Here is a 19,712-nt window from a genome sequence, read left to right on the forward strand (position 1 = left end):
TGAAAGACCCAACTGAGATATTCCCGTCGAAAAGGACGAGATTGCTAACCCAAGTTTGTTGACTCACACATAACCTTGATTTGATGTCGCTGCCACCGTGTCAATCTCCTCCACCATAGGTCTATTAGCCCTTGGCTTTCTTGCCGTCCCGATTATCGAAGAAGACTCGCCGCAGTCTCTGTTTGAAGCTACCAGGCCCCTGTCACAAACCTAACGACCATGGCCAAAAAGGCCACACTCAGGGCACAAACCATGGCATTTTTCATATCTGAGAGTCAGCTGCACCGCTACCTCTAGCGAATAGTCATACCAAAGCGTCGACACAACCATCCGCCTTACATCATTGACAACTCGAATACGTTGAATCAGAGCTTTACGAAGTAGCGCATTCGGGTTGAATTGAACAAATGATCCTAATTGCTTTCCAAGGTACACAAGGGTTTGATCAGTGCGCATACCCATTCTCAAATTCTTCACCCCAATCCAAACTTCCATGTGATTTAGCGACACCTCCTCCAGCGGGCCAATGTCGTCGTAGTCAATGAGAATCAACATAGAGTTATCAAAATACCACGGCCCTCCCCCAAGGATTTGGTTCTTCTCCTCAACATCCTTGAATTGAAACAGGAAGATACCCTCTTCCTCCTCACGGAACAAGATCTTCTCCTTAAGTTCCCAAATCCTAGAAACCACTGCCACAAGCACCCGAATCGTGACTAGTTTCTTCAAGGAGAGAAAACGACCACAAAGGTATACACAGGGATCACGTCCCATATCGCTGCAGCCAATTCGAGTTACATGTTTCATCACCATCCACGTGCGGTCCGAACTACTATTAGAGAGAAACCCTAGTAGAGAGAAGCCGCCTCTCGTACATTGTGATTCATGTGACTAAATTTAATAAATAAAAGTTCGACCATTAGATGTGCTCACATTAGTAAATGTGACTATGGTTAAAAATTCACCTATTTTGGTGAATATTTGGGCCTCCATCACAAGTTAGACCTTATATATCATCCAACCTCCTTAATAGAAGTTGTGTCCCTCGTTGATAAATATCTCAAAAACTGTATATGAGGGAATATATCTCATTATTATGAGAAGACAGTAATTTTCTGAGAATGTTTTAGCATTCGATATATTTTCTACAAGTTTTAAAATTTTTATATCTTTAAATTTAATAAAAAGTCAACAATTTGCCACGTGGCCATTTTTTGTCTGCGTAAGTCTTTTACAAAATGATTACAATTATTTATTAACTTAAATCATTTCTCATAAATAGCTCAGCTGCCCAAAAAAATGCTAAGCTTTCACAATGATGCTCTCTATCCACTCATTTAAAAGTTTTTAAATATTTGTCAATGTGTGATATAACTGCTCTTAGGGAGGAAAAATAATGTATATGACTAACCAAGTAGATCAAGACCCTAATGTTATCGAAAGTATGTGAAGTTTTTATGGTAGAAATATTTCAAAGTACATTAGACATCCTAAAGTCGATTTTTCAAAAGTTTGTTTTAAAATTTAATGTATTAACCACACGCTATCTAAAATTCTATAACTTGTTGAATAAGTTATATGATAGTGTATATGTTTACGTACCAACTATATTGAAGAAACAAAGTTTGAAACCCATAGTATAAAAATGGCTATTGTAAAAATTCACCAAGTTTCGTTAACATTTGGTCTCGATCCTTTTAAAGTTCATAAATCTTTTGAAAAACTAAGTAAATGGAATGAGCAAAAAATTCACAAAAAAATTACCATTCTCTTAGAATTTCACTCTTGTTAAAATTTTAAGATATTTATCGCTAGGTGATACAATCATACGACTGCTTTTAGAGAGGTAGAAGTATATATTTTAGGGTATATATTTTAGAGACCCAAACATAAAAAATAGGTAAATTTATTTGAACCATAACCACATTTAACCATCGAGATCACATCCAATGGTTAAATTTCATTTTGTCAAATTTATTCATATGATTTACAATGTGTTTATTATAGTGATATAATAGTGTATATGTTTCCAAATTGACCAATATACTTATAAATTGAAACATTAAAAAAATCAATCTTAGGATCTCATCATTATAGTGACAATCGTACGATATAAAATTCATCTATTTTCATCAAACGTTTGGGTATGGATTCACGCACCTAATATTAAGTATCATTATTTCTCCCTAAGAGTAGTGGTATCGCTAGTTTGATACATATTTCAAAAAAATTACACATATGGATATAGCGTGTCACTAATATAGTGTAGTTTGTTTCTGCAATCGTACCTACTTACCGATTTGTTTTTAGAATATTTAAGTGCTTAAAACTTATTATAGATTCCAATATGACACATTGAGGATAGTGACATAGTTTTTGATTATATCGGCTCTAAGGCCATGTTGTTTAAATGGAATGTGAGAAAATGAAAAAGATTTGATTTCATTTCTAAACTAATATGGAAATTGAAATTTTTTTGTTAATTTCATATGAGTGTTTGGTAGATATTGGAATCTAAAATTTAGAATTATTTTGGTAAGTCTAAAATAGAATATTTAATAAAACATTTCATTAAAACTCATTTATAAATAAATAAAGGATTAAATACTTGTGACACCCTATACTTTAGGTATAAAAACAGTTTTGTCCTTCTACTTTCAAATTTAATTTGTATATCCTTTAACTCTTATTTTTTAACAGTTTTGTCCTTTTACTTTCAAATTAAACTTGTATATCTTTTAACTCTTATTTTCTAACAGTTTTGTCCTTCTTTTTTTAACAGTTTAGTCAATTCCGTTAGTTGACCGTTAAAAAATTCTGTTAAGCCGTTAAAATGCCTAGAATACCCCCAATTCAAATAAGATTTTTTTCTTTCTTTTCTCATGCATTTTTTATTTTCTCTTTTGGTTTTTCTTGGTTTTAATTTTAATTCATCATATGTGCTATCCAATATATATATTTATAATCAACACAAATTATCAAATTAATTGTAAACAAGAGGAGAATTAATGACAATTGCTTAACATCAAGTTGGAAATAAATAATTTGAAACTCTTTTTGCATCAAAGTGTGGATATGATAGTAGAAGTCTTTTTTGTCTTAGCATTATAGAAATTAATCAAAATATGTTTGTAGAGCATCATAATATAAAGGAAGTTTATAACTGGATTTGAGTACTGGCACTCACATGTCATTTTAGGCATTATCCAATTGATTATAAGATGTTTACAATTAATTTGATAATTTGTGTTGATTATAATTATATATATTTGATAGCACATATGATGAATGAAATTTAAAAACAAGAAAAACAAAAAGAAAGACCAAAAGAGAAAATAAAAAAAGCATAAGAAAAAAAGAAAAAAAATATGATTTGAATTTGGGGTATTCTAGACATTTTAACGGCTTAATGAAATTTTTTAACGGTCAACTAACGGAAAGGACAAAACTGTTAAAAAATAAGAGTTAAAGAATATACATATTAAATTTGAAAGTAGAAGGACAAAATATTTTTACACCTAAAAAATAAGGTGTCACAAGTATTTAACCCATAAATAAAATACAATTTAAAAGGAAACTAGTCTTTATCAATGAGAATGGAAATAAAATACCACTTCTAGGTAGGTAATTCATTTCAGGCGTTAAGAATGAGTCAATTTCCAGTCAAATCACTTTTTTTATCTTCATTCCAATATCAAATGACAACCAAACAACACTAGAGATGAAAACTGAAATGAACTCATTTTCATATAATGGTTTCATATTAACTAAACGGGACCTAATAGTTATCGTATTGAAATGATGAATATTTATATAAAAGGAAAATTTAATATTGATCATGATTGATTGCAAAAAACAATTGCATTGACTAATTGACCACCAAAAAAAAAACAGAGCACCGATCATGGCCAACATTATCATGTTCGGGGATTCATGGCCTTCTCCAAGGTCTCATTCTCAGCCCATTCTTCAACAATTGCAAAGCCTTGCTCCTCCCTCTCCAAATTTGTAACGTTTTTGATAAATGTTACGTGGAAAGCCATTGATGCAGAAGCAGAAAGGGAATGAAAGCTAAAAGAAACTAAAGAAAATCCTAAGATTCAATATTCATTAATGTCTTACAACCTATCATCTTACCTCTTATATAGGAGGATAACAAAAACCCGTTTACAATATAACCCGGTCCATTGACCCATTTCATGGAGGCTCAAATTGACAAGTAGCCCATGTAAGATGTAGAATCGTTACATTACCACCCGCTCAGAGAATAGGCTTGACCATAAGCATGCCTGAAGTGTCTTCTGTGATAAGTTAACTCATGGTCATTGGTGTCCCTGTAAATCGTAATCAACTGAGCAAAAGCAAGAGCATGAACATGTAGGTTGACCAGCTGAAAGGGTATTAAAAATGCAGCAGCACTCGTGTCCAACCATCCAAGAACAGTGGTGTCAATAGTATGAAGAGCAGTAAGGCTGTTGTCACCAAGACCATGGGATAAGACGTAAGGATTATCATCTGCAAACCTAGAGAACCCAAGGCACTGGAAACTGAGACGTAGAAACAAAATATGTTCATTTACAGTACGAGGCCAAGTCTTCATTTCCTATTTGAATGATTAGATGTGCTTCACTTATTAAATTGGTCTCCTGCACCTGTTGTATCTCCCCTTGACCATAATTACTCAATGGTGCACGAGCATTATCTTGGTACAGCTGAGAGAAAAGTTCAATTACTTGGTCATGTAGCATGTGGTCTTGATTAGTAGCTTTGTGAACAACCATATCCTTATGATTCACTCCGTAGTTCAAATTATTTCCAACCGTTTCCATGTAAGCTACTTTTATGAAATTTAAACTTGCAAACAATAGCTCCATACTTGTCAATGTATTTCCCATGTGCTCAGACTTGCAAAGTTTCTCTAGTATCAACCAAAAAACTTTCAATAGCACAAGCATACAACCATATGAAACTTGCAATAGCACAAGCATACAACCATATGGCAGAAACTGTAGAATATAAGGTATTGAGACATGTGATATCTATCAAAGCTGCGCCCAGAGCAATACCATCATCCCCTACTTGCCAAATATATGTAAGTGCACGCAGATGAACACTTACAAGTGGATAAAAGGCAGCTGAATTATGTATGTATGAATTATGCATGTCAGAAATGGCCATCAAGGCTTCTCTATGAGAAATCTGTGGTAGAAGCCAAATATCAAGGCCTTGTTGCTTAGACTGCAAATACACCAACTGATTGATAGAATTAAGCACCAAAATTTCAATGATATAGTAATCATTTTCTCTCGATATGTTAACCAAAAAAATGTTGTAATATATGGGTAGCAGCCATAGGAGACAACATAAGCAATTTTATCTCAAGAGCACGAAATAGTGAACAACGAGTTGAAGAGCTCATTTCCAAGAAAAACATATTCTTGTGAACTTGTCTGACAACATGATAAAAAGATTTTTACAAAATAGCCATCAAACTGTTGCCATGCTCTTGTGAAAGAAGTGCACCAAAATAATACCATAGTAAAGATAATTCTGAAAAACCTTTGAGAAGGACATAGGCATGAGGAATCAGTAAACTTATCAGGCTACTTTTTTTTTTGGGTACAAACCTTATCAGGCTACTTTGATACATGACACTCATATTGATGGGGTGCATAACTTCAATGAGGGGTCCTCGCAGAGCCACTTTTGCCTGTAGAGAATTAGCACCATATAGTGGCCTATACATCACTGGTTTCTTGCTAATATTGTCATTGTTTTCATGAATAATCAACAACCAAGCACTGGAAATTAGGTGCACAACAGATTGACTAGAATTAGTCATTGGAACAACTAGACCATAAGAAAGTTGAGTCACGCCCACTGAAATGTTTCTCTTCAACTCATGCCACAACATCATAACATAAACATATTTCTCCACATAAACATACCCACTATTTAATGGCAAAACTGCTTTCATTTCCAAGAACTTGAAAAATAATATTTCCAACAAGGACAATGAAGAAGTGATCTCCCTAACCCTTTCAAAAGTATCAAGCGGTAGCTTGTCAATTGAATCAATATCATGTGCCAAACAAGTAGCAGCTAGGAACTTAACAAGTTCAGTCTCTTCAGCTGACCTTGTGTCAAATGAATTATCGACATCACCATTCTTTTTCTTACCCCTCTCATCAAGAGGCCAATTCTCTGCTCCAATTTCACACTTTAAGGAACTATGAACACAAAGCAACGAGGTTTGAGTCTGTTCATTAATTATGTCGAATGCTTCCTTGCAAAAGAGTTCAATCTCTCTTTTCTTCGTAGCACAAAGAAAAAGCTGCAAGCAAAGAATAAGCCATTGCAATAACTTTGATTGAGGTTGTGCACAGTAGTAGTTGTTGAATTTCACGTCTCCATTAACAACTCCATCTCCCTTTGATAATTCACTCCCTTTTCCTCACAATATGATGCACATAACCAGTGTTTTCACCATAATTATCATTCAGTAATCCATTGTCAACATCCCTGGAATTCTGAGCTATAGAACCAAGAAGTGTGTCCCCAACAGATGATCCATTATCAACGCTACAATGCTTGAAATAATGCGAATGTGCCTTCTTCCACAGTAAATTATTCATCCCTTCAGTACTTTGAATCGCATATTCCCCACTCCTTGTACTAACACCCGTGATATTACTCTCAACATTCAATTTGTCAATCATACCAATAGAAATTTCATCCTCAGAGTTGCTTTTAGATACCACAACAACAAAACTATCATTATTCAAATCTAAAGTCACATAAGGAGATACATTTCAAATAGCAGATGCTACAACACTGATACCCATTTTGCCAGTATATCCAAGTATAACCTCATGTTGAGATAAATTCAACCCAATATCGGTAGAGATTCTTACCGCATTACCCTCAGTAGTGGAGGCAATAAGGTCGAGTGACGAGAGCGGTAGAGACCCACACTTCAGAGAATTCTCAAATTGGCTTTCCAGAGATTGCCACGAACCCTTTGGTAACCGTAGCTCCTCCTTGAACTTTGATATGAAGGTATGCATCGATTTCTCGAAAGATTCTCTCATCTCACAAAGCTTAGCATCTGTGTGATCTTCGTGGGAACCTTGTGGTAGTGCCGGTGGCTTCCCACTCCCCTTGACCTTGACCGTAGTCTCCGGTTGTTCCATATATGTGTGATGGAGCCTTAGATCAGTCTTATAATCTTGGGCAATGTCACCGAGCAGCTGCTGAAAATTGGGGTTTACGCATCAAGAGAGCATTGCATTTTTGGTACTTGCCAGTCTCGTGGACTACGACAACTCCTATCACAAATCTGTGCAGCTTCCTCACTCCTCCAGTGGCTGGAATCGACCTGCTAGAGGGCGCCGCTTTCTTGATAGGCGATGGAGAGTGATTGGGTATTGGGGAATTGTGAGGTGGAACGTCTTCCATAAGAAAAGACGGCTTAGTAGTTGGTTGGGGCAGCCGAGGAGTCCCGAACAAGCTCTGGGTTCTAGGAGGGTGAATCAACAGAGCAACCATGAACGGCATCTTGATTTTAGTATTATGAACCGGTGTGGAGGTGAAGGGTCACAATAGAGGCTTTGTGAAATCGGGTGAGGATGAGGTGAATGGTAAGTAGGAACTTATGGATAAGTGGTGGTGAATGGCTACTGATAAATGGGTTGCGAGTAAGCTGGTGGTTGCAGCAGATGTGCGTGAGTGTGAGAATATGGAAATTGCTGAGGCAATAGATAGCCATTTATGAAGGTCGGAGAATAGTTATATGGCGGTGGTGAGTAAGGGTTTGGTTGAGCAGATTGGTGGTGATGCGATGGTGGGTAAGGGTGCGGTTGAGTGAAATTGGACGATGTATAAGGTGGGTAAGAAGCATAGTGACTATAGTACCCACCGAAGATGGGTTATGATACCAAACACATTGATGCAGAAGCAGAAAGGAAATAAAAGTTAAAAAAAAACTAAAGAAAATACTAAGATTCAATATTCATCAATGTCTTACAAGCTATCATCTTACATTTTATATAGGAGGATAACCTTAAAAACCTGTTTACAATAAAACTCAGTCTATTGACCCATTTCGCATAGGCCCAAATTGACAAGTAGTCCATGTAAGATGTAGAATCGTTACAAACTCACCCACCAAATTCTACCTCCTCCAATTCCTCAGATCTTTCTCCCTACCGCCGAGGTCGAGAAGGCGGCGGTCTTCAACTTTGTCCATGGTTGGCCAATTTTTCCGGCTACAATTCGTCAACGTTGTCTGACATGCACATCAAAGGGATTTTTTTTTTTACTCAAGAGCAAGAAAATCTCTTCAACCTCCCTTTTGAAATAAGAATGTGTAGGTCGACTTCAACACAAACAGATGTGTTCCAGAAGTGTTGAACTCTTAGAGTTGATTAGAGACCCATGCGCATGGAAGTTAAATCAAGGGTTTTATGAGGTGACTCACCTTTAGGAAAAGAGTGTGTGGTATATTCTGTTAAGCAACCATTAACGTGCATATAGGTGGCAAATGGGCCCAAAAGTTCGAGCACGGCCCGGACCCGGCACGTTAAAAATCGGTCCGGCATGGTCCGAGCCCGTTATTGTAATGGACCGGGCTGGGCCGAGATATTTTGGCACCTGGGCCCGGCACGACCCGAGCACAATTAATTCATGGGCTAGTCCGTTAACATAATTTTATATTATTTATATCAATATTTAAACAATTATCATTATTAAACTTGAATATTATACATCGATTGATTATTTCATTATTTTAACTATAATATTTCACAAATATTATCAAAATACTAAATTAAATGTCATTATTTTGAGATATGTAACATTTTAAAAATAAGATTATGAAATGTGTTGTAGTATTTTATTTATTTTCCTATTCTAAATAGTTATATAAAACAAATATTCAAAGTACATAATATTTTTTATTTTAATTGTGTCATCTAATACTAATGGCCCGGGCCGGGCCCGGGCCGACATGGGCTTGGCCCGTGGGCCGGGCCGAGGTTATTATTTAAGCAAATGGTCCGGCACGATAAATAAATGGGCCAGTCCGAGCACGACACGAGCACGGTTTTGGCCCGTTTAAAATGGACCGGGCTCTGAGTGGAGGGAAGAAGCTCTGGTTTGTTGTTCCCAACTGCTTTATCATTAAATCACCAAAGGTTTCCCAAGTTTAACTCCCCTAGTCTTTCTTCTTCTTATCTCGTTTTGAGAACTTCTAGTGTTATACTTGACATTTATATTATAGATTGAACCCACTTCACTGGCAATTGCCGCACCTTTTCATAGTGGCAGCAACCACTATAGGTTTCATCTTAAATTGCAAATCTCAGATCAATTTTTTGAGATGGGTATGGGTCATGTTCTTGAGAGCTTAAAAAATCTCAAATAATATGGATCTAGGGCCATCATCACTGGCGCCACTGACAACATTGGCAAAGCCCTCGCCTTTAAAATGGCCTCAAAGGGCCTCAACCTTGTCTTGGTGGGTCAAAACCCTTCAAAGCTCGAAGCCACCTCACTTCATGAAAGATACGGCGCCCGAGTTGAAGTCAAGAGCATTGTTATGAACTTAGGGAAGCTGAGTGGGGAGGAGATAGCTGGACAAATAGAGGAAGGAATCAAAGGGCTTGATGTTGGGGTTTTGGTTAACAATGCAGGGTGGCTTACCCTTATGCTAAGTATTTTCATGAAGTTGATTTGGAGATCATGGAGAGCATTACAAAGGTGAACATTGAAGCAGCTATTTGGGTGTGCAGGGCTGTGACTCCAGGCCATGTATGCTCAAGAAAAAGAGAGGAGCTATTGTCAACATTGGATCTGCTTTGTCTGTGATTGTTCTGTCATATCCTCTCTACACTATTTATGTTGTTTCCAAAGCGTAAGAGCATATCCCCCCGTATGGTATAAACCCAAATATGGACTTTTCCCTTCACTCACCGTAGGTTATATACACAAGTCCCAAAAAAAAATATGGTCATTGGCCAAAGAGAGGCCAAATTTGGCTACCCATTTTCATAGGCTCAATGGTGGGCTTAGTGTAATTATGGTTTTGATTTGTGTTTTTTATTCTCATTTTAGTATGTATGAAATAATTATTTTATTATATAAATGTATTTATAATGTCTTTAATAATAAAAATTATTGTATAGTAATGCCCTCGTTGTGAGGTTTCATATGAGCCTAATATTTGATATGTTAATAATTATATATATATATAAATGTTAATTTTTTTTACTTAAAATCTCTTAAATGTTGTTGCTTATATGTGTTCTTGGTCAAGTAAATGAACTAATTTATTGATAGCCTCGTCAAAACCATACTTGAAAATAAATTTCAAGTTGGGAAAAAGAGTACTAGGAAGTGAAATACAGAAACATAAGCAACAACATAAAGCAAATTCATAAAATTAATAACAAATTACTCAAAAGTAGCAGACAACAATTTAGTTTACAAATAATTCACTACTTAATTTGATAGAGCAAATAAGAACCAAAATATATAAATAATGACCAAATGATGGTAAGTTATCACATGTCATAAAATATTTTACTTTTTACCCCTCTTTGATCATAGTGCTTGCTACCATCAATGAAGAGGTTATCTACTACTGTTGAATATAAAAACTAATTGTTACTGTCGACTTGGAAGGTACATGCTACTGTCAACTATAAATCTAACTGCTACTGTTAACTTGAAAGGTACATGCTACTGTCAATTATAAATCTAGCTGCTACTGTCGACTGAGAAACTAAATGTTACTGTGGTTTTTGGTGAGTAAAATCCGAAATTTCAAAATTTCTCAAAACATATGCAATATGGTACTTAAATGAAAGCCCATGACATAAGGAACAACTTTATATATTGGCTCACCTCCAAATTGCCGGTAGTTTGACCGGAAAACTTAAATTTGCCGGAAAAAAAAAACTAAAAATGAGGAGACAAAAATTTGTTAAATTTTGAAGTGACATTTGGTAATTTTCACGAAAAATATGGGTATTTTGGATATTTTGCATTAATTAATTAATCAATTTTGTCATACTTATTCTTTGAGCTTGAGCTTATGTCCTAATTTGTATAAGAATTATGAAAAATGAGTTTTTACTTAATTCAAATGTGGTCTAGTACCCATAAGTAATTTCCCCTAAAATTAACCTAAACATAAACTAATATTCTAGTAGCTTAGCATCAGTTCCGCTATAACCATCATTTCACCCGAATGGGCAACTCTGATTGACTTCAGGGATAAGTTCACCACTACTTGTATCAATTATATTAATTAAATTATTCAAATTAGTAGTTATTATTTTTTTCCAAAATAAAATTAGCTATTTTTTGTTATAATGTGTGTGGGTATATATATATATATATATATATATATATACAGTCCCTATCCAGAGTGAATCTCCACTCTGGAATTTCAGAGTGAAGTTCCAATTTTAGCACACTTTTCGGTCAAAGTTTTTCACCATAAGCGATTCAATATTTAGGTATGCTATTCAAGATCATCTATACAAAATTTCATCTAATTCGTACATCGTTATGGTATTGAAATTAGATTAAATCAATGAATGAATTAAAACTGTTCAACATGAACCGTTCGTGTATATCTCAATTTTGAAAGCTCAAACCATTATCAAATTGGATGAAACTTTGTAGAGATGATCTTGAATAACATATCTAAATATTGAATCGCTTATGGTGAAAAAATTTGACTGAAAAGTGTGCCAAAATTGGAACTTCACTTTATAATTTCAGAGTGAAGCTTCACTTTGAATAGAGACTATATATATATAAGTATATAAGTTAGTCAACGGCCTATGATTTTTAGCCTATGTTGACAACGATGAGCCCTAGTCTATATGTTAAAAGAGTATCTATATGAGAATATGCTAAATTTTGGTAGGCTAAAACAATATGGCATTTTGCCTCCCGTAGATGCCCTAAGTACCCTTTAAGATGTATTGGTGAAATTTCAATTTTGTAGTTGAACTAATCTGATGCATGCTCTAACGTATAGGGTAGGATTAAATGAGTATCAATGCCTAGGTCCATTTCGGAATTGGGATTGGTGTGAATGTACTAAAATACTTAATACTAATTTCATTTTTATGAAGCACATATTTTTTTCCCCTAAATGCACAAACTTTTCCAAGAGGATGTGTCGTCGATCATTTGCATTAAGCAGCAGATGGACTTTGATAGTTTGAAGATAACACGAATCTTCGGCCGTGTAGGAACTAGGAAAGCCCACGTACTTAACCTTTTCTAATTTGTAAAGGAAGATTCCAATCGACTTTAGCTTCTTATATGGGGTTTGGGGCCTCTAATTCTGAAAGATACTGGAGATTTTTTTACCAAATTTATGAGCCTTACCATTGTGAATTATGGTTCTTTTGAACTATGATACAGGTACCTTGCAGTGTTCACAAGGTGCACTAGTCTGGAATACAAGCAGCATGGAATTGATATTTCAGTGTCAGGTTATCATTTTCTTTCTTAATCTTTCACTGTTCATGTTTAAACAATGGTATCCAGTATAGTAGATTGTTCCTGATATATGTCAAGTTTTTTGGAAACTTAAGTTATTGCATAGTATAGAAAACAGTTTGCCAATACTATATATGAATATGATTGAGGTGATTTAAAGTTTCATTATGAAGAACAGGAGTCTCTCTAATTTACCTGCAAAAATAATGCAGATTCCTATTTTCGTGGCGACAAAGATGACAAAATTGAAGGCATCTTCTTTCTTCGTTGCGTCTCCAGAGATGTATAGCAAAGCAAGCGTACGATGCATTGGTTATGAACATCTATGTACACCATACTGGGGGCACTCATTGCAGTGGTTCATCACACGTGCTTTGCCGGATGCTTTTTTGAATGAGAGCATTTTCCGGTACTTCCTTGGGATGCGAAAGAGAGGTCGACTGAAGGAGTCTCGGATTAAAAGGATGCAGCAACAAGAAAATGCTTTGGGAAATGGCAGTTAACTTGGTTCTGAACCTTGTGTCCTGTTTCTCTTCATCATATTTTCAAGGAAACTGGTTATGTAGCTGATGGCTTAGCTAATATGAGTTGAAAGTTTCATTTGGGATCGCGCTTCTACGGCCGAATTCATCCAGTTCTACACAGGATCAAGGCTTTTTGTGAGGTGCAAGTGTCTGCAACTTCTGTAGTACTTGGCCAAATAAAAGAAACACGAGTTAATTATGCTACTGCATTACTATAGGCTTGATTCATTGAATATTATGTATTAAATTTAGGTCCATAACACAATAACATCTACAATGAGTTGGTTGAATCTTGGATCAGACCCGTTCAGTCTCTTTCAAGTCCTGGCAGTATTTGGAAGTCTGCATTAAACATAGTGGTTGATGAGTATATCTAAATAATTCATGTATGCTTTGATTATGCCACTGTTGATTAGCCAGAGTAGCCAATTTCATTAAAGCGGTTAGTTACCACCTGAAAGGGAGTTGTAGATATGTGGAAGTAACTCAGAATGAAACTAAACCAATTACAGAGCATCGTTTTCGTTTGGAAAATTGAAAAGACTTCATTATGTGATTTATAAGAGATATCAAATATTTATTTATTTATTTATGCAATTCCTATATATCCTATATAACATACGAATGAGGCAATGAAATGGGTGTGAAGGTGGGGATTGGGGAATAAACTTTGCAGAAGCCGTTACAGCAAGGCGCAGTAGTCATGTACGTACATGCTTGTTTATTTATTATGCGTTTCTTTGTTGCAACAACTCTATCTAGTTTCAATACCCGCCTCTTAGTTACAGAGATGGATGTGCATTGAAGTAATGTGTAAAACCTCTTCACATATCAATGTTCACACGAACCTTGCACTTGAGGTTTTCAGAAAGAGAAATTATCTAACCAGTAACCAAGTGTCTTCAACAGAGGGCCAATTATGGCAATGGAATTGCAAGAAGCTTTCATTGTAGCAGCAAGTTGCATAGGTTTCATCTCTGTATGTAAAGCTTTCATCAACTTAGTGAGATGGGTATGGGTCATGTTCCTGAGACCCCCAAAGAATCTCAAGGATTATGGCTCTTGGGGTATTGTCACCGGCTCTGCTCAGGGAATTGGCAAAGTGCTTGCTATTGAGTTGGCTTCCAAGGGTCTTAACCTTGTCCTGCTCGATAAAAACCCTTCTGCGCTCGAAGCTACCTGCAATGAAATACTTGAGCAATTTGGTGGAAAAGTCGAGATTAAGAGCATGGTCATCGACTTGGCCAAATTGAGTGGGGAGAAAATTTCTAATGCCATTGAGGAAGAGATAAAAGAGCTAGATGTTGGTGTTTTGATCAACAATGCTGGGATGGCTTACCCTTATGCAAGGTTTTTTCATGAGGTTGATTTGGAACTCATGGAGGATATCATAAAGCTGAACTTGGGAGCTGCAACTTGGGTGACTAGAGCAGTGATTCCAGGAATGCTGAAGAAGAAGAAAGGAGCCATTCTCAATATTAGTTCGAGTTCTGCTCACCTCCCTTCAAATCCTCTATATACTCTTTATTCTACAACCAAAGCGTGAGTGTTCTGAACTAGTATTTAAATGGTTTCATGCATATTTTCCTTCTTAGTTTAAACGTCTCTTGAGTGGATGAACTTGCAGTTTAGTTCTTCTGTCCATAATTTTGAATCACTTTAGAGGTCTTAAACGATTCTGGTTGTTTTCTTAGATTCTCATTACCTTTTCAATCTATTGTACAATTTTCTCTCAACTTGTTTCAGAACAGCTGTTAGTACAAACCAAGCAAACCGATACCAACTGATATATAATAGATCTGGTTTCAGTCCTAGACTATAAGTACATATGTTTCACAAAAGCTTATCGCACTACCTCTGTACTCGTTAGAGCTACTACGTGTCCCGGCAAGGCGTCTAGATGCCGGAAAGATGGTGTACAATTTTGAGACACAGCCAGCAGACAGACCCTGATATCATAAGTTGGTTAAGTTAAATTTCACGATGTTAGACCTAAGGTGCAGCTAGAACTATATTTCACATTTTCACAATCTTTGAAGTTTAAAACGATGAATCACATATTTTCTTTGTCGAAGCTTAAATTAGAGCTAGCATCAAAGGCAGAAGGCCAGAAGCTGTACAAGAAGGTGCGCAATTCCAAGCATTCTCCAAGTTCTGTAACAAACTGTCGATGTCTTTCCCTTCTCAGATGGCTGGGGACCAATGTATATATCAGTATCTAACTATCTACTTTACTACATAGAGAACAATACATATGTCTTACAAGATTTATTAGTTTGGAATGCATTTACATGACTACATGTACATATTATAGAGCCTTTTGATTAAATGTTAATGAGTTATAAACTTATGAAACAGGTACATTTCAGTGTTCTCAAGATGCATTAGTCTGGAATACAAGCAGAAGGGAATTGACATTCAGTGTCAGGTTCTCAATTATCTCCCATTGTATTCTTTTTCTTTCTTGTTCTTGGATTCTCCTTCAATTCTTATACATTGATATGATATTAATCCACCTACATTCATATTTCATCATCTAATGCAGACTCCACTTTTTGTGGCGACAAGGATGACAAAACATTTGAAGGGACCTTCCTGGTTGATGGCATCACCGGAGAAATTTTGCAAAGCAAGTGTTCGATGGATTGGTTATGAACCTATGTGTAATCCCTACTGGTGGCACTCTGTGCAGTGGTTCATATTTCGCGTGGCCTCGCCAGATGTGTTGTTGAATGCCATCAGTTACTGGATCTGCATTCGGATCGGTAAGAAAGGCCAAATGAAGGAGGCACAGATTAAGAAGATGCATCAACAGGAAAATGCACTGTGAGGTGTACAAGCATGCTCATATATGTCTTACAATGGCTGGCTTTATTATAAAAGGAGTAAAATGTGTCTCCCATCTTTTTTCTTTCGTTGCATTTTGTGCAAGACATTGAACTAATGAGGAGCTGCTGTATTCAATCTATATCAAAAGGTGGTTGATTCAGGCTCCTCACCAAGAACTAATTAGATACTTAATTTCACTCAACCGGATTCCGTCTGGCCTCTCTGGAACTGTCCCGATCTCCATTTATTACCTCCCCATCTGCTTATAGGCCGGTGAAATGTGTATAGATTGGCAGGCAATGATTGTCTATCCAACCCAGTTTCGTTATTCAGGCAATTAATGCATGATCAAGTTGCATATCTACCCTTTAATGAAGGCCATTACGTTTTAGATCTCTGCTTTGGATCAGAAAAGAGAGGCGAAACTTGTACAATAAAAAAGATGACGTATTTCACTGGAAAATGACGCACAAGTACTTTATCAATCGAGTTATACTGAACGATTTTCGGATTACGCTCTTGATCCATTTGTTAATAACGTGATATCAACGTGTACTTACACCAACAGAATTAGACGGTTGGATAAATAAGCAAGAAACGATTTTAAGAGCGGATATTTTACTGCAAGTAAGAACGAGTTTGGATATAGGTATGACTAAATTATAGTAAGATCTTCAGACAGGTGTGTCTACCCCAACTGCTAATTGCAAACATTGTGTAGACTGATCTACCAACTACTCATCTTTATATCCACCATAAACAGTGATGAATGGTAGCTAGGTCCCTGTCTTATTGGTATTCTTGATTCTTCTACTTCATTTATATAAAAGTTTGTACTGATTCACTTCCGCTTGAGAAAACCCCAGCTAATTGATCAAGATTGGCCATGGAAGTACAAGAGTCTTTCATAAAGGTAGCAATCACCATAGGGTCGGTATCTGTTTGTATATCTTTGATCAATTTCCTGAGCTGGGTATATATCATGTTTCTGAGACCTCCAAAAAAACTCCAGGAGTACGGATCATGGGCTATCATCACTGGCTCTGCTCAAGGAATTGGGAAAGCCCTTGCATATGAGATGGCTTCAAAGGGTCTCAACATCGTTTTGGTTGATAAAAACCAATCAAGCCTTGAAGCTACCTGCAATGAAATAAGAGAGAAACATGGTGGGAGAGCTGAGATCAAGAGCATTGTGATGGACCTGGCCAAATTGAGTGGGGAAGAGATAGCTAAAACGATAGATGAAGAAACGAAAGAGCTTGATGTTGGCATTTTGATTAACAACGCAGGGATTGCTTACCCTTATCCAAAGTTTTTTCATGAGGTTGATTTGGAATTCATGAACAACATTATCAAGGTGAACATGGAAGCAGCAACTTGGATGACCAAGGCTGTGCTTCCTAGAATGCTGAAGAAGAAGAAAGGAGCAATTGTTAACATTGGCTCTGCTTCCACTGAGATTGCCCCTTCTTTTCCTCTCTACACTCTTTATGCTACAACCAAAGCGTGAGTGCTTCTAGTACTTTCTACACATCCATCTCATATATGATCATCATCATGTTTTTCTTAATTTTTTTTGTGGGATGAACACAGAAAAGCTTGTAACTATAAACTATCATCTAATACTCATTCTGATTTTGTTACAACTATGAGTGATGCAGGTACCTTAAAACGTTCTCGAGATGCATTAGCTTGGAATACAAGCAACATGGAATTGACATTCAGTGTCAGGTTCCTTTGTTTGTAGCAACAAAGCTTGCGAAGATAAAGAAGTCCTCCCTGTTTATCCCATCACCAGAAACGTTTAGCAAATCAAGCATTCGATGGATTGGTTATGACAGTGTTTGTGCTCCCTACTGGAGCCACTCTGTGATGGGATTTTTGGCCCGTGGGTTGCCCCATGCTCTCCTCAACGTTACCATTTTTGGGTATTTCCTTCGTAACAGAAAGAGAGGCCAATTGAATGAGCTGCAGAAGAAGAAACAGAGCATTCAGCTATAGGTGTATTTGATGCAGCATTGAAGTTGTCAGATTTACAAATAGGAAAAAAAGAGGTTGTTAGTATCGAAGGCTGGTGGTCGGGAATTGTGTCGGTGCTTGCCTGGGAAGGACAGGGATAGTCGTGCGAAGGCGGAGAGTGTCCGCCGGAGATGGTGGTGCAACACGTCTTGAGGTTGCCTTGTGGTAGTTGGGCCAGACTTGGCCAATGTGTCACGGTATATTTCTCTGACTTGGTTAGGCTTGTGCCCAATTCTTCCGGCCCAATTGGTCACAGCTTTTATATAAAGTGTTTTCAAGTGTTGGCATTGTTGGAAATTAGAAATTCGTAATATGAACAGTGAATGTTGATTTATGATCGAAAACTTGGTCTACTACTATTCAGCGTCGTATTATGGAACTAATCAAAATGTGATATATGATTGTGAAATCGTTTAATCTTTTATTAAACTAGTGCATGATATAACGTACAAGTTTAGTTATATATAAGAGACTAAGACGATCGGTTATATCATTCATATGTCTCATTGATATGACAATATTCCAAATATTTGAACTGAAGTGCAGAAATATACCTCTGAAATTGTTGAAGTTGAGCTTAAAAGTTAAAACTACGGGTGGGCATAAAAAACGGAAATCCCGATCCCGTCCCGATTTCGTCCCGAAATTCGTAGGGACGAGACGGGACGGAACGGAGGTCTAAAAACGTTCGTCCCGTCCCGATCCCGTCCCGTTTCATAATAGTGGGATGAGACGTGGGACGAATAATTTATATCCCGCTTCGTCCCGTCCCGTCCCACCTTTAATGAAACTTAAAATTTTTTATATATTTGTATCAAAATGAAACTAATTTATGTTCTTAATAACTCCAAAATTATATCAATTCAAATAATAATGGTAAATTATAATATTTTGAACATAATATGTATTTTTTTTGTTAAAATTTCATTATTAAATGTTATTTTGTTAATGAAAAAGTAAAAATATAGGTTTTTATTTAACTTTATAGGAATGTGGGATTTGTCTCTTCCCGTCTCGATCCCGTCCCATCTCAACCGGGATTAATCCCGAGTGGCATGCATTCTTAAAAACCCCTGTCCCGTCCCGATTCAAAAGAGTGGGACGAGACGTGGGATGAGCCCCGTCCCGTCCCATCCCGTCCCGTGCCCACCCCTAGTTAAAACTGCAAAACTACTGTACTTAAATAACGTAAGACTATTTGCCTAACCTAGACGAAATGGTTGCTCTTTGGGGCTTTGGAACTGTCTCTTCATACCTCTCCAACTGCATACTGTTGCAGTATATTAAGAAAACTATATCTATAGGTTGGGAGGTAGTAACAGGGGTGGGCACGTGACAGGATGGGATGGGACGGGGCTCATCCCACGTCACGTCCCACTCTTTTGAATCGGGACGGGATCGGGATGGGACGAGGGTTTTTAAGAATGCATCTCATTCGGGATTAATCCCGGTTGGGACGGGACGGGACAAATCTCACATTCCTATAAAGTTAAATAAAAACCTATATTTTTACTTTTTCATTAACAAAATAACATTTAATAATGAAATTTTAACCAAAAAAATACATATTATGTTCAAAATATTATAATTTACCATTATTATTTGAATTGATATAATTTTGGAGTTATTAAGAACATAAATTAATTTCATTTTGATACAAATATATAAGAATTTTTAAGTTTTCATTAAAGGTGGGACGGGACGAGATGAAGCGGGATAAAAATTATTCGTCCCACGTCCCATCCCACTATTATGAAATGGGACGGGATCGGAACGGGACGAACGTTTTTAGACCTCCGTCCCGTCCCGTCCCTACGA

The 19,712-nt window shown here is 36.7% G+C and overlaps 2 protein-coding genes and 1 pseudogene across 2 annotated transcripts; all 3 read left to right on the plus strand.

Moving 5' to 3' along the window:
- The first annotated feature begins 9,119 nt into the window (after nt 1-9,119).
- On the plus strand, nt 9,120-13,139 carry LOC126792381 (very-long-chain 3-oxoacyl-CoA reductase 1-like; annotated as a pseudogene).
- Nucleotides 13,140-13,965: 826 nt separating this feature from the next.
- Nucleotides 13,966-15,876, plus strand: LOC126792701 (very-long-chain 3-oxoacyl-CoA reductase 1-like). The gene is made up of 3 exons (XM_050519161.1): nt 13,966-14,588; nt 15,405-15,474; nt 15,592-15,876. Exons 1-3 carry the CDS (start codon nt 13,966-13,968, stop codon nt 15,874-15,876), a joined length of 978 nt encoding a protein of 325 aa, XP_050375118.1.
- An 885-nt stretch (nt 15,877-16,761) lies between these two features.
- On the plus strand, nt 16,762-17,902 carry LOC126792700 (very-long-chain 3-oxoacyl-CoA reductase 1-like). The gene is made up of 2 exons (XM_050519160.1): nt 16,762-17,381; nt 17,537-17,902. Exons 1-2 carry the CDS (start codon nt 16,762-16,764, stop codon nt 17,874-17,876), a joined length of 960 nt encoding a protein of 319 aa, XP_050375117.1. The 3' UTR covers nt 17,877-17,902.
- Nucleotides 17,903-19,712: the final 1,810 nt, after the last annotated feature.

The sequence above is a fragment of the Argentina anserina genome, chromosome 4, assembly GCF_933775445.1.
Source record: "Argentina anserina chromosome 4, drPotAnse1.1, whole genome shotgun sequence".
Lineage (NCBI taxonomy): Eukaryota > Viridiplantae > Streptophyta > Magnoliopsida > Rosales > Rosaceae > Argentina > Argentina anserina.